Source organism: Sus scrofa, chromosome X, assembly GCF_000003025.6.
Source record: "Sus scrofa isolate TJ Tabasco breed Duroc chromosome X, Sscrofa11.1, whole genome shotgun sequence".
Lineage (NCBI taxonomy): Eukaryota > Metazoa > Chordata > Mammalia > Artiodactyla > Suidae > Sus > Sus scrofa.
Window position 1 is genome coordinate 6,437,474 of NC_010461.5, and position 23,045 is coordinate 6,460,518.

General features: G+C 52.3%; 1 protein-coding gene and 1 long non-coding RNA gene across 4 annotated transcripts in view; both read left to right on the plus strand.

Annotated features, from left to right (window-relative positions):
* The window catches only part of SHROOM2 (shroom family member 2), a 154,190-nt gene extending 141,262 nt beyond the window's left edge, over positions 1–12,928 (plus strand). For 2 of the 3 annotated variants that reach the window (XM_021079647.1, XM_013985875.2), the window contains exons 8-10: positions 148–319; positions 7,701–7,973; positions 10,136–12,928. In XM_021079647.1, coding sequence (XP_020935306.1) covers positions 148–319; positions 7,701–7,973; positions 10,136–10,402 — 712 coding nt within the window. In that variant the 3' untranslated portion in view covers positions 10,403–12,928. The remainder of the gene's footprint in view (positions 1–147; positions 320–7,700; positions 7,974–10,135) is intronic. The other variant, XM_021079646.1, reaches the window with a different exon arrangement.
* Positions 16,846–22,833, plus strand: LOC102167172. Its single transcript, XR_002340717.1, has 2 exons — positions 16,846–18,874; positions 21,974–22,833. It is a non-coding gene; the product is annotated as an uncharacterized LOC102167172 (long non-coding RNA).

A 23,045-nucleotide genomic window follows, 5' to 3' on the forward strand; every position in this document is an offset into this window, starting at 1 on the left:
AGCTTCCTCCCTTTTGCCATCTCCCTCCTGGGCCAGTGTCCTGTTGTTAGCACCCCTGCTTGCTGGTCGCAATCCAGGTTGTGGCACTTAGGGGCACGTCTGTGTGTACGGTCAGAGCTAACTGGCCTTGTGATGGGTTTTCCCCAGGAAGGAGGAGCCGAGTGTGCCGGCGGCCGTGTCCCTGGCCACCAACTCCACCTACTACAGCACGTCGGCCCCCAAGGCGGAGCTGCTGATTAAGATGAAAGACCTGCAGGAGCAGCAGGAGCCTGAGGAGGATTCAGGGAGCGACCTAGACCACGACCTGTCAGTGAAGAAGGTAGGGAAGCTGGAATCCCAAACGGGGATGAGCTCGCCGGCAGGTGGGCGGGCGGGCAGCGCCGACCCTACCCCCAGCCTGGGCCCCGAACCTCGCGTCTGTCGGCCTTGGTGTTGGGCTTTTATGTGGGACGCTGACATTTGGGCCTGCAGGTTAAGTCCTTGTGGATAAGGCTTCTGTTTTAAAAATGGTTCTCTCTACCACCGTCTCTGCCATCTCTTTGTCGTGAGATCCAGCATCACAGGAGCCAAGTGGGCACAGGGCCCTTTCATTTTAAGTCCAACCGACATGTTCCTGCTAGCCTAGTTAAAACCCAGGGGTCTTGGAGTTCCCGTCATGGCTCAGCGGAAACGCATCTGACTCATGTCCATGAGGATGCAGCTTCGATCCCTGGTCTCGCTTGGTGAGTTAAGGATCCGGCATTGCTGTGAGCTGTGGTGTAGGTCACAGACACGGCTCGAACTCTGTGTGGCTGTGGTGTCGGCCGGCAGCTGCAGCTCAGCTCCGATTCAACCGCTAGACTGGGAACCTCCATATGCTGAGTGTGCAGCCCTAAAAATATGAAAAAGCAAAACAAAAAATCCAGGGGGCTTGATTGTGGGATCTTGTGCAAGGCACATGTCCTTTTTTTGTTTTGTCTTATTTTGAGGGCCGCACCCATGGCGTATGGAGGTTCCCAAGCTAGGGGCCAGCCTACGCCAGAGCCACAGCAACGCAGGATCCAAGCTGCGTCTGTGACCTACACCACAGCTCACGGCAACACCAGATCCTTAAGCCACTGAGTAAGACGAGAGATTGAACCCGCATCCTCAGGGATACTGGTTGCGTTCGTTAACCACTGAGCTACGATGGGATTTCTCACGTCGCCTTTTTTTTTTTTTTTTTTTTTTTGGTCTTTTTGCTATTTCTTGGGCCGCTCCTGCGGCACATGGAGGTTCCCAGGCTAGGGGTCCAATTGGAGCTGTAGCCACCGGCCTACACCAGAGCCACAGCAACGCGGGATCTGAGCCGCGTCTGCAACCTACACCATAGCTCATGGCAACACCGGATCGTCAACCCACTGAGCAAGGCCAGGGACCGAACCCGCAACCTCATGGTTCCTAGTCGGATTTGTTAACCACTGTGCCATGACGGGAACTCCCACGTCTCCTATTTGATTATCCATTTCACATGTCTGTAATCAGATGATCTTCAAGTTGACAGGAGATGGTCAAGTCAAAAAGCATCATTGATGTGACTCTCAGAACTCAGGCCTGTGGGAGGAGAAAGAACACAACAGAGTCCGTCCTTCTCTGAAGGCGCTTATGCGCTCTCACGGAAGGGACGGCCGCCAGCCCAAACACAGATCCACGGTACAGGGCCCGTGGGCCAAACCCTCCCCCGGCTCCCAGCTGCTTTTGTAAATGAAGTTTTATTGAAACACAGCCCCATGGATTGATTTACACGTGGTCTCTGGTGGCTTTCACGCTGCAGCAGCACGAGTGAGTCGTTGCCACCGGTGACTGTATGGCCTGTAAGATCCGAAGTCTTTACCGTCTGGTCTTTGGCAGAAAAGGTGTGCCAGCCCTTAATGTAACAGGTGGGCTGGCCAGAAAGCTAAAATGAGGTGAAGGAACAGAGAGAGACAAAGGAGTCTGACGGTGGCGAGGGTTCCGATGAGCTGCTGGTGGCACAGAGAGCTGGAGTCATTTAGGGAATGTCCGCTTGTGCCGGGGAAGTGGGGCCAGCGAGTGCCAAGCGCCTGGGGTGGGCGTTGGGTGATGTGTGGGAGACGTGGCAGAGCAGGGGCTGGAGCGGTGTGGCCCAGGAGGCGGCAGGAGTGGAGATGAGGTCAGGCATGAAATAGAGTGTGACCGTGAGGTGGTGCTAGGGGTGAAATTACCGCGCTCAGCGCCAGTGTCGTTACTACCGGAGGACCTTCACATCGTCAGGTCCTGTCCGCAGGCCAGACCTGTGACCTCTAGGTGTGGTCACCTGGTTTGTATAGGAAGGCCTTGGCCCGAAGGAATTGCTGAAGACGGTTTCAGAGGGTAGCATGTGCTGTTGTCGCCAGGGGCCGTGCGTGTGACACTCAGCGCCCAGAGGAGAGAAGGAGGGAAGTAGCATCCTGGGAATCTTTTCCATACGCGTAGCAGCTTGGAGAGACCTTTCAGCAAAAAGAAAAAAACCTTTTTTTTTTTTTTTTTGAGAGACCTTTACAAAGGATTATGTTGAAAATATGCTTATATTGTTAGTTGCTCAAAAAAAAGCTATCAGTTGATTTCAAATGGGATAGACACAGGTATTCCAGAAGAAATGTCATGACCCATGCACGAAAATATATTATGTTCAGCTTGGGAAATGACGGCTTTTTTATATACTTCAAAAAGGAAGTGAAAAATTAGACTTTGGCTCTGGTTCTTTGATAGAGGCCCTGTATCTAGCACGACATGCCTTGTCTTGTCTTTTCTTCCTTCCCTCCTTTCGTTCCTTCGTTTGTTCGTCTTTTTGGGCCACACCTGCAGCATATGGAAGTTCCCAGGCTAGGGGTAGAATCGGAGGTGCAGGTGCCAGCCTACGCCACAGCCACAGCCACAGCAACGTGGAATCTGAGCTGTGTCTGTGAACTGCACCACAGCTCACGGCAATGCCAGATCCTTAACCCAACAAGGGAGGCCACGGATCAAAGCTACATCCTCATGGATCCTTGTCCAGTTCATTCCCGCTGAGCCACAATGGGAACTCCACATTTTCCATGTTCTTAAAAATACAGAATTAAAAAATAAGTTTTCAGTTGTTCTCATAAAACTAGGAAAAACATCCAGTTGGGATGCTTGTGCCTCTATCCCCACCTAGATGCATGGAACTTTGTTCTTTTTCTTTTTTTCCTTTTTGGTCATTTTGCCTTTTCTAGGGCCACTCCTGCGGCATATGGAGGTTCCCATTTTGGGGTTGAATTGGAGCTGTAGCCGCCGGCCTACACCACAGCCACAGCAATGCCAGATCTGAGCCACATCTGCGACTACACCATAGCTCATGGCAACGCCGGATCCTCAACCCACTGAGCAAGGCCAGGGATGGAACCCACAACCTCATGGTTCCTAGTCGGAATCATTAACCACTGAGCCACGACGGGAACTCTCTGGAACTTTGTTCTCAACCGTATGCCTTTGCATCACATGCTGTATTGAATTTGGGAAGCTGCTGCCAGGGTAACTGCCTGCCTTCACCTGTCTGGCACCTCTTCTGATTTCTTTGGGAGCATGAGATGCTGGACGCCCCCTCCCCATCGATGGCAGCTTTGATATGGACATGAGTCCCCATGAGCTTGCCTCTTGACTGCCTACCAACCCCCTGCCCTGCCCACCATGGTTAAATTTGCAAGCCGACTGTTTAGTTCCAGAAGCATATGTCCGCTTCCCCACAAGCAGCAAGTGCTATAAATTGGAGTTCCCTGTGGCGTTGGTGACCCTATAATCCTGCTCTTTTGCTTAATGTCACTTACAGGCGACTGCTGCTCTCTTTCCTCCCCTTTCCGGTGCCCGCACATCTACGGGGCCACGTGGTTACCACATGTGCAGGGGAGGGCCGAGCAGGTGCGCTTGGGAGGCCCTGATTGGTCACGTGACGGGGAGACCCCAAGAGCCCCAAAGACCTGTGTGCCAGATGTTCCCTGGGGGACCTCAGCCGGTGTGGTCGCGAAGCCATGTGCCATATCAGGCGATCCTCTGTTGTAAGGGGTCGGAAGCCCCCACCCAGGGATGTGACGAGGGATTCTGGGGCCGGTGGAAGCATTAACCTAGGAAGGCCGAGGACGTTTCCATACCTGGGGCAGCGCAGGCAGGCTCTGCTCAGAAACTGTGGCAGCCAAGTGATGGCGATGGTTCGAGAGACGCACAGATGGCTCATGGCTTGAAGCCTGGCATCTCTGAGGGCTAGCGTTTTCCTCAGAACCAAGAGGTGGGTGCAAGGCGCAGAGAGAAAAGACCCTGTTACCCCTGTGGAACAGGATAGACGCGGGGCTTTCGGGGCGGAAACGGGGCCCATCCTAGCAGAGGAGGGAGAGGCGGCAGTGCACCTGCTGAGACCGGGCCGCCTTCTGCCCCCCGTGCGCTAACCCACGGCCTCCCAGACCTGCACGGGGCATCCGAAGGCAGACAGGCCATCGCTCTGTGTGCTGCCCTGGGCATGGTCTCTGGCCTCTACATCTTTGAGAGGCAGTGTCTGCACTTCCTGTGATGGCCCTTTAAGGAAGAAGGGGCAAGTGTTGCTAATAGAAATCTATGCAGCACATAGAAAGGAAGCAATAAAGGAACCTGGGCTTGTGGCAGAGTGCCCTGGGGTCAGGCAAGCCCGGCTGGTGCCATCGCTGTTGGAGGCATCTCTTCGTGGCTTTGGCAAGAAATCCTCATTACGGTCATTGCTCACAAATAACACAACTGGAGAATCACTGGGAACACGGGGGAGGGCTCCTTGTCCAGCCACAGGCATCAAAATTGTTTGGTGCGTTGGTTCAGGTTAGGAGTGGTGCCAGGCGGGAACCAGGAAAGTTCTCCATGCCTGTCATCTGTTCTGTGCTTTTCCCTCACGTCGGGATTGTCAAAGGCGTTCCCCTCGTGGCTCGGCAGTTAATGAACCTGACTAGGATCCATGAGGATGCAGGTTCGATCCCTGGCCTCGCTTAGTGGGTTAAGGATCCACCATTGCCATGAGCTGCCGTGTTGGTCACAAATGCAGCTGATGTCTGGCGTTGCTGTGGCTGTGGTATAGGCCGGTGGCTACAGCTCTGACTCGACCCCTAGCCTGGGACCTTCCATGTGCTGCAGGTGCGGGCTTAAAGAGCAAAAAAAAAAAAAAAGTCAAAGTTATGGGTCCCCTGTCAGCTGTGGGATGCGAAATGCACATAGACCCCAGTTTCTCGGATGGGTCGGTGTACAGACATGCGGCTGCACAAGCGTGAGCACAAGTAGACGCGCACGCTGAGAGAAAACCTCAAAGAAATCTAGATGCATACAGTCTTAAGCTACCAAGGGAAGAAAACTTCTTGGTATCCTGAGCTGGAAAAGCCAAAGCAATGCATGGATTCTGTCTGGTCTTTCCTAGCAGAGAAAGCCTGCTGCCTAGTCTGCACTGACGGTGACCGTCCTTTACAACTGTTTAGTGTTTAGGGTTTTTTTTTTTGTTTTCCTTTTTAGGGCAGAACCTGCAGCACATGGAGGTTCCCAGGCTAGGGGTTGATTTGGAGCTACAGCTGCTGGCCACAGCCCCAGCCCCAGCCACAGCCAGGTGGGATCAGAGCCGTATGTGCGATCTACCCCACAGCTTGTGGTGGTGGCAGATCCTCAACCCACTGGGTGGGTCCAGGGATGGAACCCGCATCCTCATGGGTATTTGTTGGGGTCTTAACCTTGCTGAGCCACAGAAGGAACAGCTTCTGACCTGCACTCTCTCTGGCCAATAAGTGCCTCGGGTAGGTGGGCCCTTCCTGAGGCCGAGCAGCAGGCTGAGCACTCAGCATCCAGGGGTCTCAGTCGCCTTCACGCCACCCGCCTGGAGGTGGCTGTGACTGCCTGCCGCACAGCGGTGGATGCCGCCCTGGAGCTCTTCACAGGCCTGTGCCTGCTCTCCGCTGAGCCCTGCAGACTCCGTCCGGAGTCTGAGTTTGGAAACTGCCCCGGGAGGAGAGGAGCCAGCGTGGACCGTTCCATGGGTCCATGGGATGTAAGATAGTGTTGCTTGTTGTAACGCGTGAGCTGAAAAATCCGCATCACCCTCGAAGATGCCAGCTGCCGGTCTGATCCTCCTCGTGGGGTGCGCTGTGCGCGCTGCTCCTGTTGCCAGTCCTCTTCCCGTGGGCCAGCCGGCCTCACAGACCCCACGGGACCCGCCGAGGCAGCAGACTAAGGCTGGGTGAGGGGAGCGGATCTCACGCAGGCGGGTGGCCGCAGACTTCCAGAAGGACGACATGTGACTTGGCTCCTCGCCGCTGGCCCCTCCTCATCGGCCGTGTCCGGCCAGCTGCAGAGCTCGCTGTGGGCGGATTGCATGGCAGAAAGACATTCGTGGGCAAAGGGCTGTTTGGCGGCAGGCGCACCCGTGGCACCCCTTCTGAGCCTTTCTCAGATGCGAGGATAGGGACAGGGATATCAGCTCCTTAGCCCCTCAGCTCCGGCCATGTGGTGCGGCTTCAGTTCGGCATGGTGGCCGATGCAAAGGTCTGACACGTGTCATTTTGGTGCTCTGTTAAGTCGTCATTTGAAGGGCTGGCAGGAGGCGAGAATGGGGAGCCTAATGGAGGGAGGCTAATGGTCGGAGCTTCAGTATCTGAACACGAAAGAGACCTGGAGATGGAGGTGGAGGTGCCCAGCAGCGAGAAGGTGCTGACTGCTGCAGAGCAGGGCCCTAAAAATAGGTAAAACGAGAAGCGTTGTAGTGTGTATATTGTACCACATTTTAAAAAGCCATTTATTTGCACTTTGGTCAGGTTGAGATTGGTAGGTTATTCGACAAGATTGTCTTAGAGTTCCCATTGTGGTTTGGCAGGTTAGGAACGCGACTAGTCTCCATGAGGCTGTGGGTTCGATCCTTGGCCTTGCTCAGCGGGTCAAGAATCCGGCATTGCTGTGAGCCACGGTGTAGGTCGCAGACGCAGTTCAGATGTGCAGCAGATGTGACCCTAAAAAGAAAAAAAAAAGTGTCTTAAGTTTTCATTGCTAATTCTGTGTGGAGGACATTTTTTTTTTTTTGTCTTTTTGCTATTTCTTGGGCCGCTGCTGCAGCATATGGAGGTTCCCAGGCTAGGGATCCAATCGGAGCTGTAGCCACCGGCCTACACCAGAGCCACAGCAACGCGGGATCCAAGCCGCGTCTGCAACCTACACCACAGCTCACAGCAACGCCGGATAGTTAACCCACTGAGCAAGGGCAGGGAGGGAACCCGCAACCTCATGGTTCCTAGTCGGATTTGGTAACCACTGCGCCATGACGGGAACTCCAAGGACACTTTTTAATCACAGAGTTGAGTGCCGGACTCAGTAGCTTCTGAGCGTGTAAGTCTTCAGATGGGGCACTTCCAAAGAATGACGCGCTCAGCATCTCAGGGGCCCTGGGAGTCTTTGCACAGAGAGAGGCTGAAGTGGGGTTTCCTGTGCGTACCCCGCCTTGTCTGGTAGGACGGGAGCAGGATGAGAATGGCTTGGTTGTGTTTCATTTCTAAATTAAGGAGCAGTGGTTGAACCAGGAGTCATTATTCTTCCCCCGGTCTTAAAATTCCTCTGTTATTTGCTGATGCAAAGCAGGCGGTCCCCTGGCTCAGGTGAGCCGGACACAGACCCCCGCTGTGGCCATCAGTGCCCAGGGTCGAGCGCCGGCCCTAACGCGTGTGCACGTCCTGTGCCCGCAGCAGGAGCTCATCGAGAGCCTCGGCCGCAAGCTGCGCGTGCTGCGGGAGGCCCGGCAGAGCCTGCTGGAGGACATCCAGGCCAACAGCGCGCTTGGGGACGAGGTGGAGGCCCTCGCCAAGGACGTCTGCAAGCCCAACGAGTTCGACAAGTTCCGCATGTTTATCGGGGACCTGGACAAGGTGGTGAACCTCCTGCTGTCGCTGTCAGGCCGCCTGGCCCGCGTGGAGAACGCCCTCAATAACCTGGACGACAGCGCTTCTGCCAGCGATCGGGTAGCTACCAACGCGTGTGACCTGGGAGGCGCGCGGGAGGCGGGTGTTTCTGTAGGGTGGGAGGCGAGGGTGCACTTGCCCTGTTGAGGGCGCACTTCCCCTGGCACTGCACTTCGGCCTGGCCCCGTGGAGGATAACATCTCCCGTCCTGGCTAGGTCAGGTAGCAGTGATCTCTCTACTTTGCTTCTTAGCATATAGTAGGCTTGCAGAATGGTCATCTTCGTCATTCATCAGGCATCTGAACTTCTCTAAAAGGGGTGCAGAAAAGGCACCCCACCCCTAGGACTCTAGGGGAGAGTGGCTTCAGGTTACACAGAAGGATCTTACTTAGAGAGTGGCTCTGGAGACTCCTCCATAGCGACGGTCATGGAACATACTCTGTAAGGGTTTGAAAAAAATAACTGTGGCTTGGACCCCTGATCCCCTTGGGTTAAATTCGTATTCCATCCAGTTTGCTCGCTTGGCCATCTTTGCCAAGTTTATCTGAAAGAAGTTGGGAGCTAACACGAACGGGCGAGAGAGATTTATTTGTACATAACTGAAATACTAAATTCTCAAGTATTGATTCAAAGGAAAAAATAGTATTTATTGTCCTTGCACTTCAGTTCATCTCCCTTCCTGTGCTTGGAACCAACAAAGGCTCATTAAGAATTTGGGGGAAATCGGAGGAATCACCCCACAGACCATGCCTGTGCTCCTGGGTACCTGGCTGCACAGCCCTTCCTGCACCCAGAGGGGTCCCTCTCAGAGATGAGGAGCGGTCAGGCCCTTGCCCTCCTGGGCTCGTGCGTGGCTGTCGCAGCGTCACCCTCCTGGACCCAAAGGGAAAGTCTGAGCACCACGCCCAGGTGCCACACAGTGGCCCAGCCTCCGGTGTGGCCAGGGTCGGATGGCAATCTCAGGGTCCACAAGGGCTTTTGGTTTGCGGAGACAGGTGTGCGGAGGCGTTCGAGCTGTGGAGTCCGGCTTCAGAAGGCTTCCCCGTGCTTCCAGATAGGAGACGAACACGTGGGCAGATGGGGACATAGGAAGCCAGTCTCAGCAGCTTCTAGTCGCCCGTCAGCGCAACTGATTTTAATGGCACAAACTGCATTTCTAGAAGCGGCTGTGGTCTCTTTCCATTTTGGTTGGAATTCATTGCCTTTGCCTCGCCTCTTTCCATGAAAACACGCTGTGTCTGTTTCATAGGCAGCCGAAGGTCAGGGTATCCCAGAGAAGTGGGCAGGTTACCTGGAAAGGTTCGGCAGTCGGGGGGCACTCCCTGGAAGCTGTACCCCAAGAGCAGGTTCTTTTTTCAGCTACTGTTTAATAGCAGCGCGTCTGTGCTGGGCCCCTTCTGCGTGTCAGCGCTTGGCAACGTGCGCCCGCATCCTGGATGCTCCCGCGTAGCCCTTGGGAAGTGTCCCGGTGGCACGGTGGCAGAATAGCAGGGGCTTCTGCTGGTGTCAGAAACTCAGGCAGAGGAAAGGAAACCCTGGCGTCCTCCAGCCAGCAGATGCCGGAAGGCGGTGCTGCACTCATCCCTCCCTGTATTTTCATTAAGGTTCGAGAGCACAGGCTGTGTGCTCAGCAGGCAGGGAGCACTTGTGGGTGCCACCTCCTGCAAATGGGGCGCCCGTGTCCCCAGAGCAGGAGCCTCGTAAGGAGCAAAGGAACCGACCCCCACCCGCCACCTCCCGCCCTCACGCGTCCTCTTCTGCAGGTTCAGTCACAGGCTGCGACTCCTCGTCCTGAAGGCTTTAGAAATCCCACCCCGGAATTGCTTAAGAATCTATTCCTTTTGCCAACCTGGCCACAGAACTGTCACGGAAAGGACATTCAGGGTCCCAGAGTCTCACAGCTCTGTCGTTCTTTGTCACTGGATGACTGTCCTGCTGGCTGTTTCTGTGTGCCATTCCCGAGGTGGCAGGAGGAACAGGAGGTGGCAGAGGCCGGGAGCCGGCGCTGGGGCTGCGGTTGGAGCCGCACATCTGCCAGGCATCTTCTGCCCGCGTCCCGGGTCCAGCTCAGGGGCCCCGTCCGATCTCTGGTCTTTCACCTGGATGGTGTCGGGGTCCCCACGGGACCAGCCCCCAGAGTGGCCGGGCGTTTCGGAGGCCTTGGCCGAGCCCCTGCGAGAGAGCCTGGTCCTCACCGGGCTTGCCTCTGTGTGTCTCTCCAGCAATCCCTGCTCGAGAAGCAGCGGGTCCTGGTCCAGCAGCACGAGGACGCCAAGGAGCTGAAAGAGAACCTGGACCGCCGCGAGGGCATCGTCTTCGACATCCTGGCCAGCTACCTCAGCCAGGAGAGCCTGGCGGACTACGAGCACTTCGTGAAGATGAAGTCCGCCCTCATCATCGAGCAGCGGGAGCTGGACGACAAAATCCACCTGGGTGAGGAGCAGCTGAAGTGCCTGTTGGACAGCCTTCAGCCCGAAAGAGGCAAATGAGGGGAGTCCCTGGTGGAGGGCGGAGGCCGGAAGCCGGGCCGTCCAGCTCGGGTCCCCAGGGTGCACGTGCACACCCCAGCCTGCATCGGTCTCCCGTAGCCAGAACCCTCCCGTAGCGAAACAGCCTTTAGAAAAGCAATAACATTCGTGTGCGCGTTTGGGGTGATTTATTGAATGTCTCACTTCCCTTCTTCGAGGCAGAGCAGAGGGGCCCCTGTTAGCTGTTTCCTTGAAGTGGCCCCACAGGGGCCGGGCCCTGCCGAGCAGGGAGTACCCGAGGCGCGGACTGGGCTCGGTCCCTTGGTGTGGGCACTGGGTCATTCCTGGTGTGAGGCCTGCCCTTCCGTCTTCCCCCGCTCAGCCCCACGGCTCGGGAAGCAGCCGAGCAAATCTCAAAGAAGGTGCAGCAGAGGGGACAGCCTGGCGGCCCAGCTGTCCCGCGGTGAACCGGGGGTGTGGGCTGCCAGGTTTTCCTGCTCATCCACCAGCGCCGAGCATTTGCCGTGTCTGTCATAGGATGGTGACTTTGGCCCCAGCAAAAACCATGATGGCTATGATGATGCTCTGTGAACAGTTGGAAAGGGCAGCAGTTTTCCACGTGGTGGAAAACCAGCTGGGAAGTGAATCGCTTACATGGGGGTGAGGGGGGGGTCACTCACTCTGAAGTCGCCACTTCAGCCAATCGCGTGCATGCTTCATGACACACACGGAGCAAACCGGTCGCTTTAGCACTTCTCCGATATCACGGTTCCAATGATGCTTTCCCACGAAGTGAAATTACTGGATTGAAAGTGTGTCTGGTAGTGTTGTGCTGGCTAGATATTTGTTTCCTAAGACCAACAAGATCGTTCTTACTTTTGCCCCAGAACACTTATTTTGCGTTTGCATGGTCACTGATGATAATTGCCAGCATGTCTCTTTTTGCCTCTCCCCATTCGTTACCTGTTACCATGCCGTAAGGTTCACGTTCCATTTACTGTAAAAACCGATGCTCTGGTTTGTCAGAGGTCTCCGTGGACTACACACCTCCTAAATCTGGTCTTTTTCTCCCATAGAATTTAGAGATTCTGTACCCTTTTGACTGGTTGACACTGCAAAATCGTACAGAATCGCTTCCTTTAAAAAAAAAAAAAAAAAAAAAAAAAAGTCGTGCTGTTATTTTCCAGTGGACAAGTCACAGACCAGGAGAAAGTACTTACATATCAGGTATGTGACAGTCTCTACCCAGAAGGCATAGAACTCTCCAACTTAACAAACAGCCCGATGAAAACATGGGCAAAAGACTTAAGTAGACACTTGGCCAAAGAGGATCTATGCATGACAAGCACACCCATGAAAAGCTGCTCCACCACCAGTGGCTCGGTTATACTGCACTTGGACTTATCTGAGCGTTGTGGAGCCATTGTATCTCCTTGCCAGGCTCGCTTGATTCGATGCAAGAGTAAAGGTGGGAGAACCCCTAGGATGAGGTCGTGTTGAAGCGATGTTTAGACCTGGGTTCGATCTGAGGGATCACGCGATGCCTCATTTTCTTTTACTTCCCCAAAAGAAGTTTTCCAGCGGGTGAGGAGATGTCGTTTTGTCAGTGGCCGCCACCTTAGGAAACACATGCACACAAAGGTCTTAAAGGATGTTAGTTTGTGCTCTGGGGGGAGCAGCTGGACTCCCGAGTGCTGCACTGACACCCGTGCGCCCCTAGAGGGCGCCAAACTGGTGAGCATCAGCAGTGCCGGCTGAAACCCTCCCTTGGCAGCCCACCCATGCCAAAGAGGGGAATGCCTTTTCACCAGTTTTTATTCCTCATCAGTTCAGCTATTTCTGACTTGAAAAAACCCTCCTCTGCCAATGAGATGTCCTCCTCCTTCCCACGTGGTGTGGTCGCTTGCTGTGAAAAGTGGTCACGTCCAAAGGTAAAGCTGGCTGCCCTTCTTCCTTGCTTGGGAAGACAGCCACGGTGATGGTGGTGCAGTTGTTTTTCATGTACACGAAGCTTTTATCTGTGATTCTTACCCCTCAATTACAGTATTGTGGTCATTTTGATGATATGTCTGTAAAATGTGAAAATAGAATTTATGTGTCTGTATCCCGCCTTTTGGTGTCTTGTCTTTTGAGAACTTTTTCTACACAGCAATACTTAGTGCCCTGTTATCCCTTTCAGCAAAGCACATAATGGTTCTGTCCGTTCCCCTGTTGGCCTCTTACATGCCTGCGTAGCGGGGACCCAAAGATTGCCGTCAGTCAATGTACATACCTTTGTATATAGTAATTCTATTGCATATAAAAAGAATCTGGTGCTACGTTTTGCCCTTGGCCTTCCTGGGCGAAGGCTGACGGCTCAGCCTCGGTCATAGCTCAGCTGTGGAATGCTCTGTACAGCGAGATTTCAGTCAGGGGCATTGCCTATGGCTTTTATCTTGCAGTTCACCGAGGAAAATGTGTACAGATTTCATGGTCAGCACCTACCACTTACCTCTCAATAGATGATCCTGCCTGACTTTAACAAAATAAATGGTGTCTTTCAAAGAATGGAGCATGTCTTTGATTTAAGAACATCTTTTTTTATTTTTTTATTTTTGAAGAATTAGAATATCCTTACTGTATGTCAGATTCTTAAAATACTGATAAATTGTGGGATTGACTCTGTGTGTGTATTTGTGTGACTGTTTCTGCCAAGCTACTTCAGACCAGTCAATCTGCAGTCAGGAGAACATCAGGGACACAGATTATATCAGTCAGCTGTTGCCACAGTAATGCTGTGTAACAAATGCTATTAAAAAAAAAATCTCAGCAGGGTCCAGTGAGAAGTATTCCCTTAACTCATGAATTTGTAGCTCAGGCTCTGCTTCACATGCCTGCCTGTCCTCTTTCTCCCCGGACCAGCACTTTGGCCTGGCATGTCAGTGGCAGATGTGCCTTTTCTGTCTCTGGTGATGACAGCACACCTGCTAACCTCCTACTGCCAAAGCCAGTTCCACAGCCAAACCCAAAGTCAGAGAGTGTGGATGTACTCCATCCCTTTAGTGGAAGGAACCATGAAGTCACACGGCAGAGTGTGACTGCTGGGAGGTGTGAGAAATGAAGGCCCATGATGGACCCCGTCTCCCATACTGGCATCTGATAGGGAGTAGCATCAAAGGGCCCAGGACCCAAAGCCAAGTTCCCAGAGCAAAGCTACCTCTGTCACTTCAGGTCGTAAAGCGGTGGGCAAATGCCAGCCTCTCAAGCCTCAGCGCCCTCCTTTGTAATCGGAGGAAACCCAGGCTGTGTTAACCCCTCTGCTGCCTTTCCGCCAGATCCCCAAAATGCCTGTGGTGGTTCCAGTGTGCCCTGAGACAGAGGAAACGAGGTGGCGAGGGAGGCAGAGAGGAAAGAGATGGGAGACTTAACGAGTGGCGGGGACACATCTTTCTCCTGCCAACTTCCCCCATTCTGGGGCCCAGCCCCCGCATCACTGGAGCCTCCGCCCCCACGCCCTGACCTTGGAAGGGCAGAGCCTGGGTGGGCGCTGCTGCAGCTGCTGCCGCCGCCACTGCAGTGCTATGAGCTCCAGGTGGACCTCTTCCTAGAGGACACCTGGTTGTGAAATTCAAACATGAGGCCTTCCCAACAGTGGTCCCTCACCAGGCAGGGACCACCACGTGGAGAGGAGTCTCCGCAGGTTGATGGCACCGGCAATGAGGCAAGTGGACGCCGGCAGCGTGCTCTGAGGTCCCCTCCTCCCTTCTGCTGTGTCCTGGCCCAAAATATATCCGACAGAGCCAAGGAGGGGGGACTGCTTTAAAAAACAAGTGTCTAGTTCTCTTCCAAGGTGCCAAGGCAATGGCCTGCCACCGGAGGAGAGCGGCTCAAGACCGGAGGGACCCAAAGCACCTGCGGACAGCGATGCCACACTTGAGGCGAAGGCGGCGCCTGGGAGGTTGGACTAAGGTCGGTAGCTGCGTGGTGCTGAGGGGCACGCGCCCCTTCTTTGGAGGGCGTGCTGGGGGAAGACCGCGTGGCGGTGTTTGTGCTATTCGTCACCTTCTTGTGGAAGCCCGACGTTTTCTCATAAGGAAGAGCTGGTAAACGTTGCCCCACAATTGTTGGGGAGGGTGTTCTGCCGTGTCTGGTCACTGGCGCTTTCCTCCGCAGTCTGCAGGGAGCCTGACGGCGCGGGTGTGTGCTGGTGCCTGCGGTCCTGGGCTTCCCAAGGGTCTGGCTCCACCTTATGCCCTGGGGGTGGGGAGTGGTGCTTACTTGCGCCGGTCCCCTAGGTCTGGCGTCCCAGTGGGTGGCTGCGTGTTCGGGACGGGTGAGTGCCGGCAGCCAGCCCCGAGCTAGCAGCACCCGGCATAGGGTAAAGAAAAGCCCTCTCTGCACACGGGGTCTTGTATGGAGACAGACCGGGGATCCTCCCCACGCTGTGCGTCTAGGAGCCGGGCCACCAAGCACGCCGCGCTCAGAGGCCACAACGAGCTGCTGAGCGAAAGGAAGACGGATGGCCTCACTTCGCCTGTGATGCAGCCTCGGTTGGGCTCTCCCCCACCCCCCTGGCCCTCCCAGTTCCCCCTTCCAGCCCCTCGTGTGTGGGGGGGTGGCCAGAGGGCGACCTTCCTGGAAGGACAGGTTCTTGCTTAGGGTGCTTGGTGTTACACCCTCGACCTTGGGGCTGGAAAAGAGGTAGAGCTGGGAGACCAGGGAGTCGGCCGGTGAGGATGCGGGGCTTTCAAGGTTCCAGACAGGCCGGCGCCTGGGCGTGCAGCGCAGCGGCACCGGTAGGGCCCCTCAGCACAGCGCGCCCACAACCCCCCCGTTCACTTTCCGCTCAGGGTTTCCAGATCTGCACGTGGACGGTCTCCACCCCGCGTTTAAACATTTAATGCCACTCCAAATGCGACCGTGGCTCAGTTCCAAGGACGGCAGCAGCGCAGGATTCTGAGCTCTGGATACAAAGGGGCTGCTGCCCCTAGAGTACCAGGGGAGGGGCCTGCATCTGTCTGCATAGCAGACCATGGTCTTCAGAGAAGGTTTTTGTATACATTTTTACCCACGTAAGCTTTGGGCGTGATGGAAAACAGGCAAACGCACACAGGTGTACATACACGTATGCACGTGCGTGTGTATCCATGAGTGACAACAGATGCCTGTGCTCTGGGGACCTATCCACCACTCTAATGTTTATGGGGAACCATCCACCGCTACCGAGCTGGCCAGCTTCAGCTGGGGTTGTCCGGGGACGCCCTCCTGACAGCTCTCCCTGTGGCGGGCCAGCTGCCCCTGCAGCACCGCCAGGATGTCCCCATGTCGAGTGAGACGCTGGGAGGCGCTTACCATGCACTCTGCCCTTCCCTTCCTACGAGAGTCCCTTGCTTCCTGTGGTGGTCAGACGCCAGAGCCATTCAGAGAAACGGTGCCATTAATACTAGGGAATAGCTCCCTCCTCTCCATGCCGCCCTTTTCTTTTTTATTTACTTTTGGTCTAAATTTTTAGGGCTGCACCCGCAGCATATGGAGGTTCCCAGGCTAGGGGCTCAATCAGAGCTCCAGCTGCCGGCCTACACCACAGCCACAGCAATGCCAGATCCAAGCCGCGTCTGCGACCTACACCACAGCTCACGATAACGCCGGATCCTTAACCTGCTGAGCACGGCCAGGGATGGAACCCCAGACCTTATGGTTCCTAGTCAGATTCATTTCCACTGCACCAGGATGGGCGCTCTGATGTAAGCTTTTTGATCCAGTCTTCCAGGGAGCCACGAGGCAGATCAGCTGCCTGCTGCTGTTTTTAAGGCTGCTGCTGAACTGATCTGTGGGCATGAGAATGAGTAAGCTAAATGTCACACAGCCCACTATTCTTACTGAATAGAGCCGTTTCTCTTAGGTAATCAATCCTCGTGTTCCCATAAACTTCTGATGATTTCTCAGATTTCTGAAAAAGTTGATTCTGGCAGGTTTTGCCTGTTTTGCATCGTTTTTAAGGAGAGGCTAAGTTTTGCAATTCTTCCCCTGCAATTTTTGCTGATGTACCAAAAAATATATTTCTCATGCATGGATTTGTAAGTTGGTTGGTGAAGTTCTGTTCAGCATGAAATTCTGAAGCCAAGCAGAATTCCGTGATAGTTTTAGCATACTGTTCCCACATCGTGTGAGGTAACAGGAGTGAATGGCCTTAACAACCACGTCTACCTCCAAAAAGTCCTGTTTTCCACACTAGAGCTGTTCAAGACGTAGGTCAAAATTAGCTTTGTTCCATGTATTTCTTTTTTCATTTTTAGTGTGGCGATGGATATGTCCTTCCAAAAAGGAACTTTCCTTATTTTTGGTCTTTTTTAGGGCTGCACCTGCGGTATATGGAGGTTCCCAGGCTAGGGGTCCAATCAGAGCTACAGCTGCCAGCCTACACCACAGCCACGGCCATGCCAGATGCAAGCCACGTCTGCAACCTACACCACAGTTCACGGCAACACCGGATCCTTAATGGAGTGAGGCCAGGGATCGACATGCAACCTCATGGTTCCTAGTTGATTTCGTTAACCATTGAGCCACGATGGGAACCCCTCCTTTTTATTTATTAAAGAAATAGGATTACACTAACTACATATTTTTGAAATCCACTTTTTATTTAGCAGTACTGGGAATTTGCTCCTTGTTTTTTATCTTTTTTGGGCTGAACGTGTGGCATATGGCAGCTCATGGGCTGGGAATCGAATCTAAGCCACAGCTAAGGCCTATGCCACAGGCACGGCATCACCAGATCTGAGCCATATCTGCCACCTGTGGCATAGCTTGGTTCAACAACAGATCCTAAACCCACTGAGTGAGGCCAGGGATTGATCCTGCTTCCTCATAGACTCTATGTCAGGTTCTTAACCTGCTGAGCCGCAACGGTAACTTCCTTAATTGTTGATTCAATTGTTAATTGAATGTAGTCTGGAATTGCTGTGTGATGTCCCATTAGAAGGATATAAAGTGGGTAAGTGTACATATTCTCTAAGCGGGTCCCCCCTCCCACCACGCTTTGTCCCCCTTGTAACCCAGTGATAAGTTCAGTGGGCATGTGTTTCACTGACATCTCTGCACATCCCACTGCTCCTTTCCTTGAAATACAGTGAGCAAAGGATATCCCTGGAGTTTCACCTTGTATGTAAAATCGAGTCCTCTGGGATGGCTAGGTGACAGACAGAAGCCCCATGGGAAGCTGGCCCCATCTGAGCAGGCCAGTTTCTGACAAATGAGGAGTGATCTTACCCGGTCCATCCTACCTGACTCATGGTACCGTGTGTACCCAAGACTCAAGTGGAAGGAGGTCATTCCCCGTGAATGAGGGTGTCTCTGCTAATGTGTTCCTCGTCCGTGGTCTTTCACAGCTCAGTCTCCCCCCTGTGGGTGCCCCTTCTGCGAACACCTGCATGTGCACGTTGCCACAGCTTTAGAAATGGCATTAACTCCAGGTGAGATGGGTTAGGAACCATTTCTGGGTGACAAGAGAAAGGGATTAGGGGGCATGTCGGAAACGTTCACAAAGATGTGAAAAGTGGACTCGGGCTCCATGTCTTTTTATTTCAGAATTTAAAAAGCTGAGAGTCGAAGCGGAGCCCAGAGGAAGAAATGAAACCCAAAGTCGTTCCCTGATCAAGAGGAGAAGGGCCGCTGCCATGGCATTAGTGACCTAGCAACTGGGAACGCTGGAGGTGCAGACAATGGGCAGGAGAATGTGGAATCAGCGGAAGGCTGAGGACAGGACCTGGGACTCAAAGGCCAGGTTCACAGTGTGGCTGAGAACCCAGCTCTGTCCATACTGAGGAGCCAGGTGCCGAGAGGAGATGTCGGATGGGGGACCTGAGATCCATGGCAAGTGTTCCTTGCCAAGCGGGCCTTCCTTTGCCCCAGATGCTCCTTCCTCTGGAGATGGGTTAGTAGAGGTTCAACCTCCTTTGTTCTCTATGTCTTTCTTGGGGTGGCTACATAGACAACGTTCATAATTTTACCTTTTTAAACACACTGCTCAGTGGCATTAGGGACATTCACAATGTCGCCCAGCCAGCAACACCATCCATCACCCTAAAGGGAAACCTTTGCCTCAGATGAACACTAACTACCCATGCCTCCCTCCTCTGGACCAGCGGCTACCTGTCCATTCTTCCTTCCCTGGGCTATGACTCTGACTGCTCGAGGTTCTGAATAGAAGTGGGAGCATATGCTATTTGTCTCTCTCTGTAATGGGCTTATTTCCCTCAGCAGAACTAGTCTTTAAGGCTCATCCCTACTGCAGCCTGGGCAGAATCTCCTTCCATTCTAAGACTGAAAAGTACTCCACTGAACCGAGAGACCACACTTTGTCTATCCCTTCATCCATGGATGGAGATTTGGGTGCTTCCATGTCTCCCTCTCAGGAATCAGGCTGATATGAGCATGGGTGCACAAGAAGCTGTTCAAGTCCCTGCCTTTCCTGTTGTGTAGAAATAGCCAGAAGAGAAATTGCTGGATCATTCGGTAAGTCTAGGTTTTTTGAGGAATGGTCGTTCTTCACGGTGGCTGTACCAGTTTCTTGTCCCACCAGCAAAGCTCAAGGGTCCCGGCTGCTCCACATCCATTGGCCAACACTTGCTATTTCCTGTTTTGATTTCTTTTGTCTTATATTAGCCAGCCTCTTGAGTTTCAGTTGTATTTTGTTGGGTCTAAGATCTTTTTCGCCAGGTCGAGTGAAAAGAAAACAGAAGACTCTGACACAGATACTGAAGATAAAGAGACCAATGCAACCGTTCATGTAACTAGAACTCAACCTGTAAAACACAGTCCTTTGTTTTCCTCACATTTGACTTTTCGTTCTATGGCTATTGAGCTACTTCCCTGGGCCAGGCTTGGGCTCCTCTCACATCTGCTAAGGGTCTTGGTGAATGAATTACTTTCATGCCCAGAACACACAAGTGTATTTACACACAGGAATCCATCCTCCATTGCTTCACTTGAATGAAGTCTTTTTTCTTCTTTCGAAAAATCAGGCCCATGACCAATATCTACTGAAAGGCCAAATATCCATAAAAGAAACAATCCGAGGTTGTGAACACAGTGTTGAGCAAAAGAAGCCAGTCACACTCAGAAGCCTACTGCCCAATCTCTTTCTTTTGTTTTTTTTTTTAATAATTTTATTTTCCCACTGTACAGCAAGGGGGTCAGGTTATCCTTACATGTATACATTACAATTACATTTTTCCCCCACCCTTTCTTCTGTTGCAACATGAGTATCTAGACAAAGTTCTCAATGCTATTCAGCAGGATCTCCTTGTAAATCTATTCTAAGTTGTGTCTGATAAGCCCAAGCTCCCGATCCCTCCCACTCCCTCCCCCTCCCATCAGGCAGCCACAAGTCTCTTCTCCAAGTCCATGATTTTCTTTTCTGAGATGTTCATTTGTGCTGGATATTAGATTCCAGTTATAAGTGATATCATATGGTATTTGTCTTTGTCTTTCTGGCTCATTTCACTCAGGATGAGATTCTCTAGTTCCATCCATGTTGCTGCGAGTGGCATTATGTCATTCCTTTTTATGGCTGAGTAGCATTCCATTGTGTATATATACCACATCTTCCGAATCCAATCATCTGTTGATGGACATTTGGGTTGTTTCCATGTCCTGGCTATTGTGAATAGTGCTGCAATGAACATGCGGGTGCACGTGTCTCTTTTAAGTAGAGCTTTGTCCGGATAGATGCCCAAGAGTGGGATTGCGGGGTCATATGGAAGTTCTATGTATAGCTTTCTAAGGTATCTCCAAACTGTTCTCCATAGTGGCTGTACCAGTTGACATTCCCACCAACAGTGCAGGAGGGTTCCCTTTTCTCCACAGCCCCTCCAGCACTTGTTATTTGTGGATTTATTAATGATGGCCATTCTGACTGGTGTGAGGTGATATCTCATGGTAGTTTTGATTTGCATTTCTCTTATAGTCAGCGATGTTGAGCATTTTTTCATGTGTTTGTTGGCCATCTGTATATCTTCTTTGGAGAAATGTCTATTCAGGTCTTTTGCCCATTTTTCCATTGATTGATTGGTTTTTTTGCTGTTGGGTTGTATAAGTTGTTTATATATTCTAGAGATTAATAAGCCCTTGTCGGTTGCATCATTTGAAACTGTTTTCTCCCATTCTGTAAGTTGTCTTTTTGTTTTCTTTTTGGTTTCCTTTGCTGTGCAAAAGCTTTTCAGTCTGATGAGGTCCCATGGGTTTACTTTTGCTCTAATTTCTATTGCTTTGGGAGACTGACCTGAGAAAATATTCATGATGTTGATGTCAGAGAGCCAATCCCTTTCTTGAAAGCAGACAGAGGTGAACTCTGTTTGGGCTGCATTCTGAGCTGGAAAAGTCTCCGGACAAGTAAGGAAGAGGTGATACTGTGTCTCCTCAGCCGAGCACTGGCTGTGTGGGTACTGGCCCCGGGGTGACTCGCTGAGCTCTCTACTTAGATTAGGGGCTCTTTTCTATCAATATGTGGTTCTTTGTGATACAAATAGATTTCCAAACCCACAACCCCACTCAGCATATAGACCCCCGCTCCCAGTACTATTCATATCCCTGATTATGTTATACAGACAAGACTCTTATAACAGACTGTGCTTCATATATTGTGACCATCTTTCTTCTGGTCACATTTTGCATTTCATCACCAACTAGGATGGCCATCATCAAAAAGACTAAAAACATCCAAACGTTGGACAAGATATGGAGAAACTGGGAGGGTCACCCATTGCTGGTGGGAATGTAAAATGGTGCAGCCACGCAGGGAAACAGTTTAGAACTTTCTCAAAAGTTAAACTTCCACTTGCCATACGATCCACTTATCCCTGCCCTGGGTGTCCACATGCGAGACATGAGAACATGGGCCCAGCCAACGTTTTATTAAAGTCTGTTTATAGCAGCATTGTTCACAACAGCCAAAACTTGGAACCAATCCAAATGTCCAAACACTGAGGAATGAATCACCAAACGGTGGTCCAGCCATACAACTGAATGCTCCTCTGCAGACACAGCAACAAAGCACTCACATGCTCCAAAACGGATGGACCTTGAGAAGAGCCAGACACAACACACCACTCTGTGGACGCTGCCATTACATTGTGAATGTTGGCACAGAGCTCCCTTGTGTGGAATGAGCATAAATGATGGTCACCAAGCCCTCTGGGGGGACTGGCAGGTGTTTCCCCATTTTTCCATAGTCTCAATAGTGCTGACCCTCTCTGTGACTAAATGTTTATGGCCAGTCTCAATGAGATGTTTGCACAAATGCCCCAAAGTGGAACTGCCTGTTTGAAGGTCTTTGCACTTTAAGGCTTTAGTCCATAATGCCAGCTGGCCCCTCACATCTTTGCATGGCCTGCGCCCCTCCCTCCACATCCCCTCATGCCCCCACAGAGGTCTCTTTCCCCAGGTAACAGGCCTTCTCTCCAGCAAAGCACCTGCCTCTGAGCAAAGCACCTCCCTCTGAGCAAAGCACCTCCCTCTCAGCAGAGCACTTACCCACAGGAGAGCGCTGCTCACACGGGGGACTTGTTCCAAGTACCAGGATCCTCTCTCCTGATGTCCTGTGTTCCTTTTCAGTTCCCCTGGGAGTGCGTCCACTTCGCCCTTATTTAATGGATGCCCAAAACGTCAGCTGTTGGGGTTCGTGGTGGCCACCGTCGATGGGTCCTCGGAACCACATCCATGGCTCTGGCCGAGTGGCGAGTGTGGTACGTCAACAGCACCTCGCTCTTATCCTCCCGCCTAGCCTGTGTGGGAGTGTGGAGAGCCTGCATTTTTCATCACGGCAACGGCCTCGACTGCCCCATCGGGTGTCAGGATTATAGCTACTTAGATTCCTCCGTCCCACTGGATATCCGTGTTGCTCAAATAGTCCTGCTGCTCGCCACCGTTCTAGGGCTTTTCAGCAAAGCTGCCATCATCTTTGCGCTTAAGAACATGTACCTGAGCAAAGCGCAGAAGACCTGTGATCCATCTGCTGTTGCAGGAATGCTGAGCATAGCTGCTAGTGTCTGCATCCTAGCTGCTGTGGTCTGGAACCAACTGTCCATCCAGACCGAAGAGGGAATTGCCTTCCCACCATCTTTCAATCTACCCTTCAAGTCGGACTGTCAGGAAGTCGGTGGGGCTGCTCTCATGGCCTTTCTTGGTTCCTTTGGGTTCTTCTTTGGGGGATGGCTTACCTCTCTTACAAATACCTGCTAGACAGCCGAGTGCATCCTGCAATTTCAGATACATAAAATTCCTCACCTCATTGGGTTTCTAAACCCCAAATTACCAGAGTTCATTTGAAGTGTTACATCAGGATGCTGCGTCCCTTAGTTGTAAAGACTCTAGACCATCACAAATGTAGTTTGGGGCAGATAATGGCTGTTACCCTTTGTGGCTGCATTCGGTTCCCTCGTTGAACAAAGAAAATGCCATTAAAAAAATCTTACGTACTTGTCAGTTGGTCTTATTGGATCTGCATTTTAATGACTGTCAAATCGTCCATATTCTCAACCTCGTGTGGACAGAGGTTTCAGAGAGTCTCACGTTTCCCTCTTAAACGTTTGCTAAAAATAACCAGCCTTCTTTCCAACAACCTGCTAATCACCTGTACCATGTAAGACTGTCCAAGATGTGCACAGGGAGAAGAGTACATGCAACC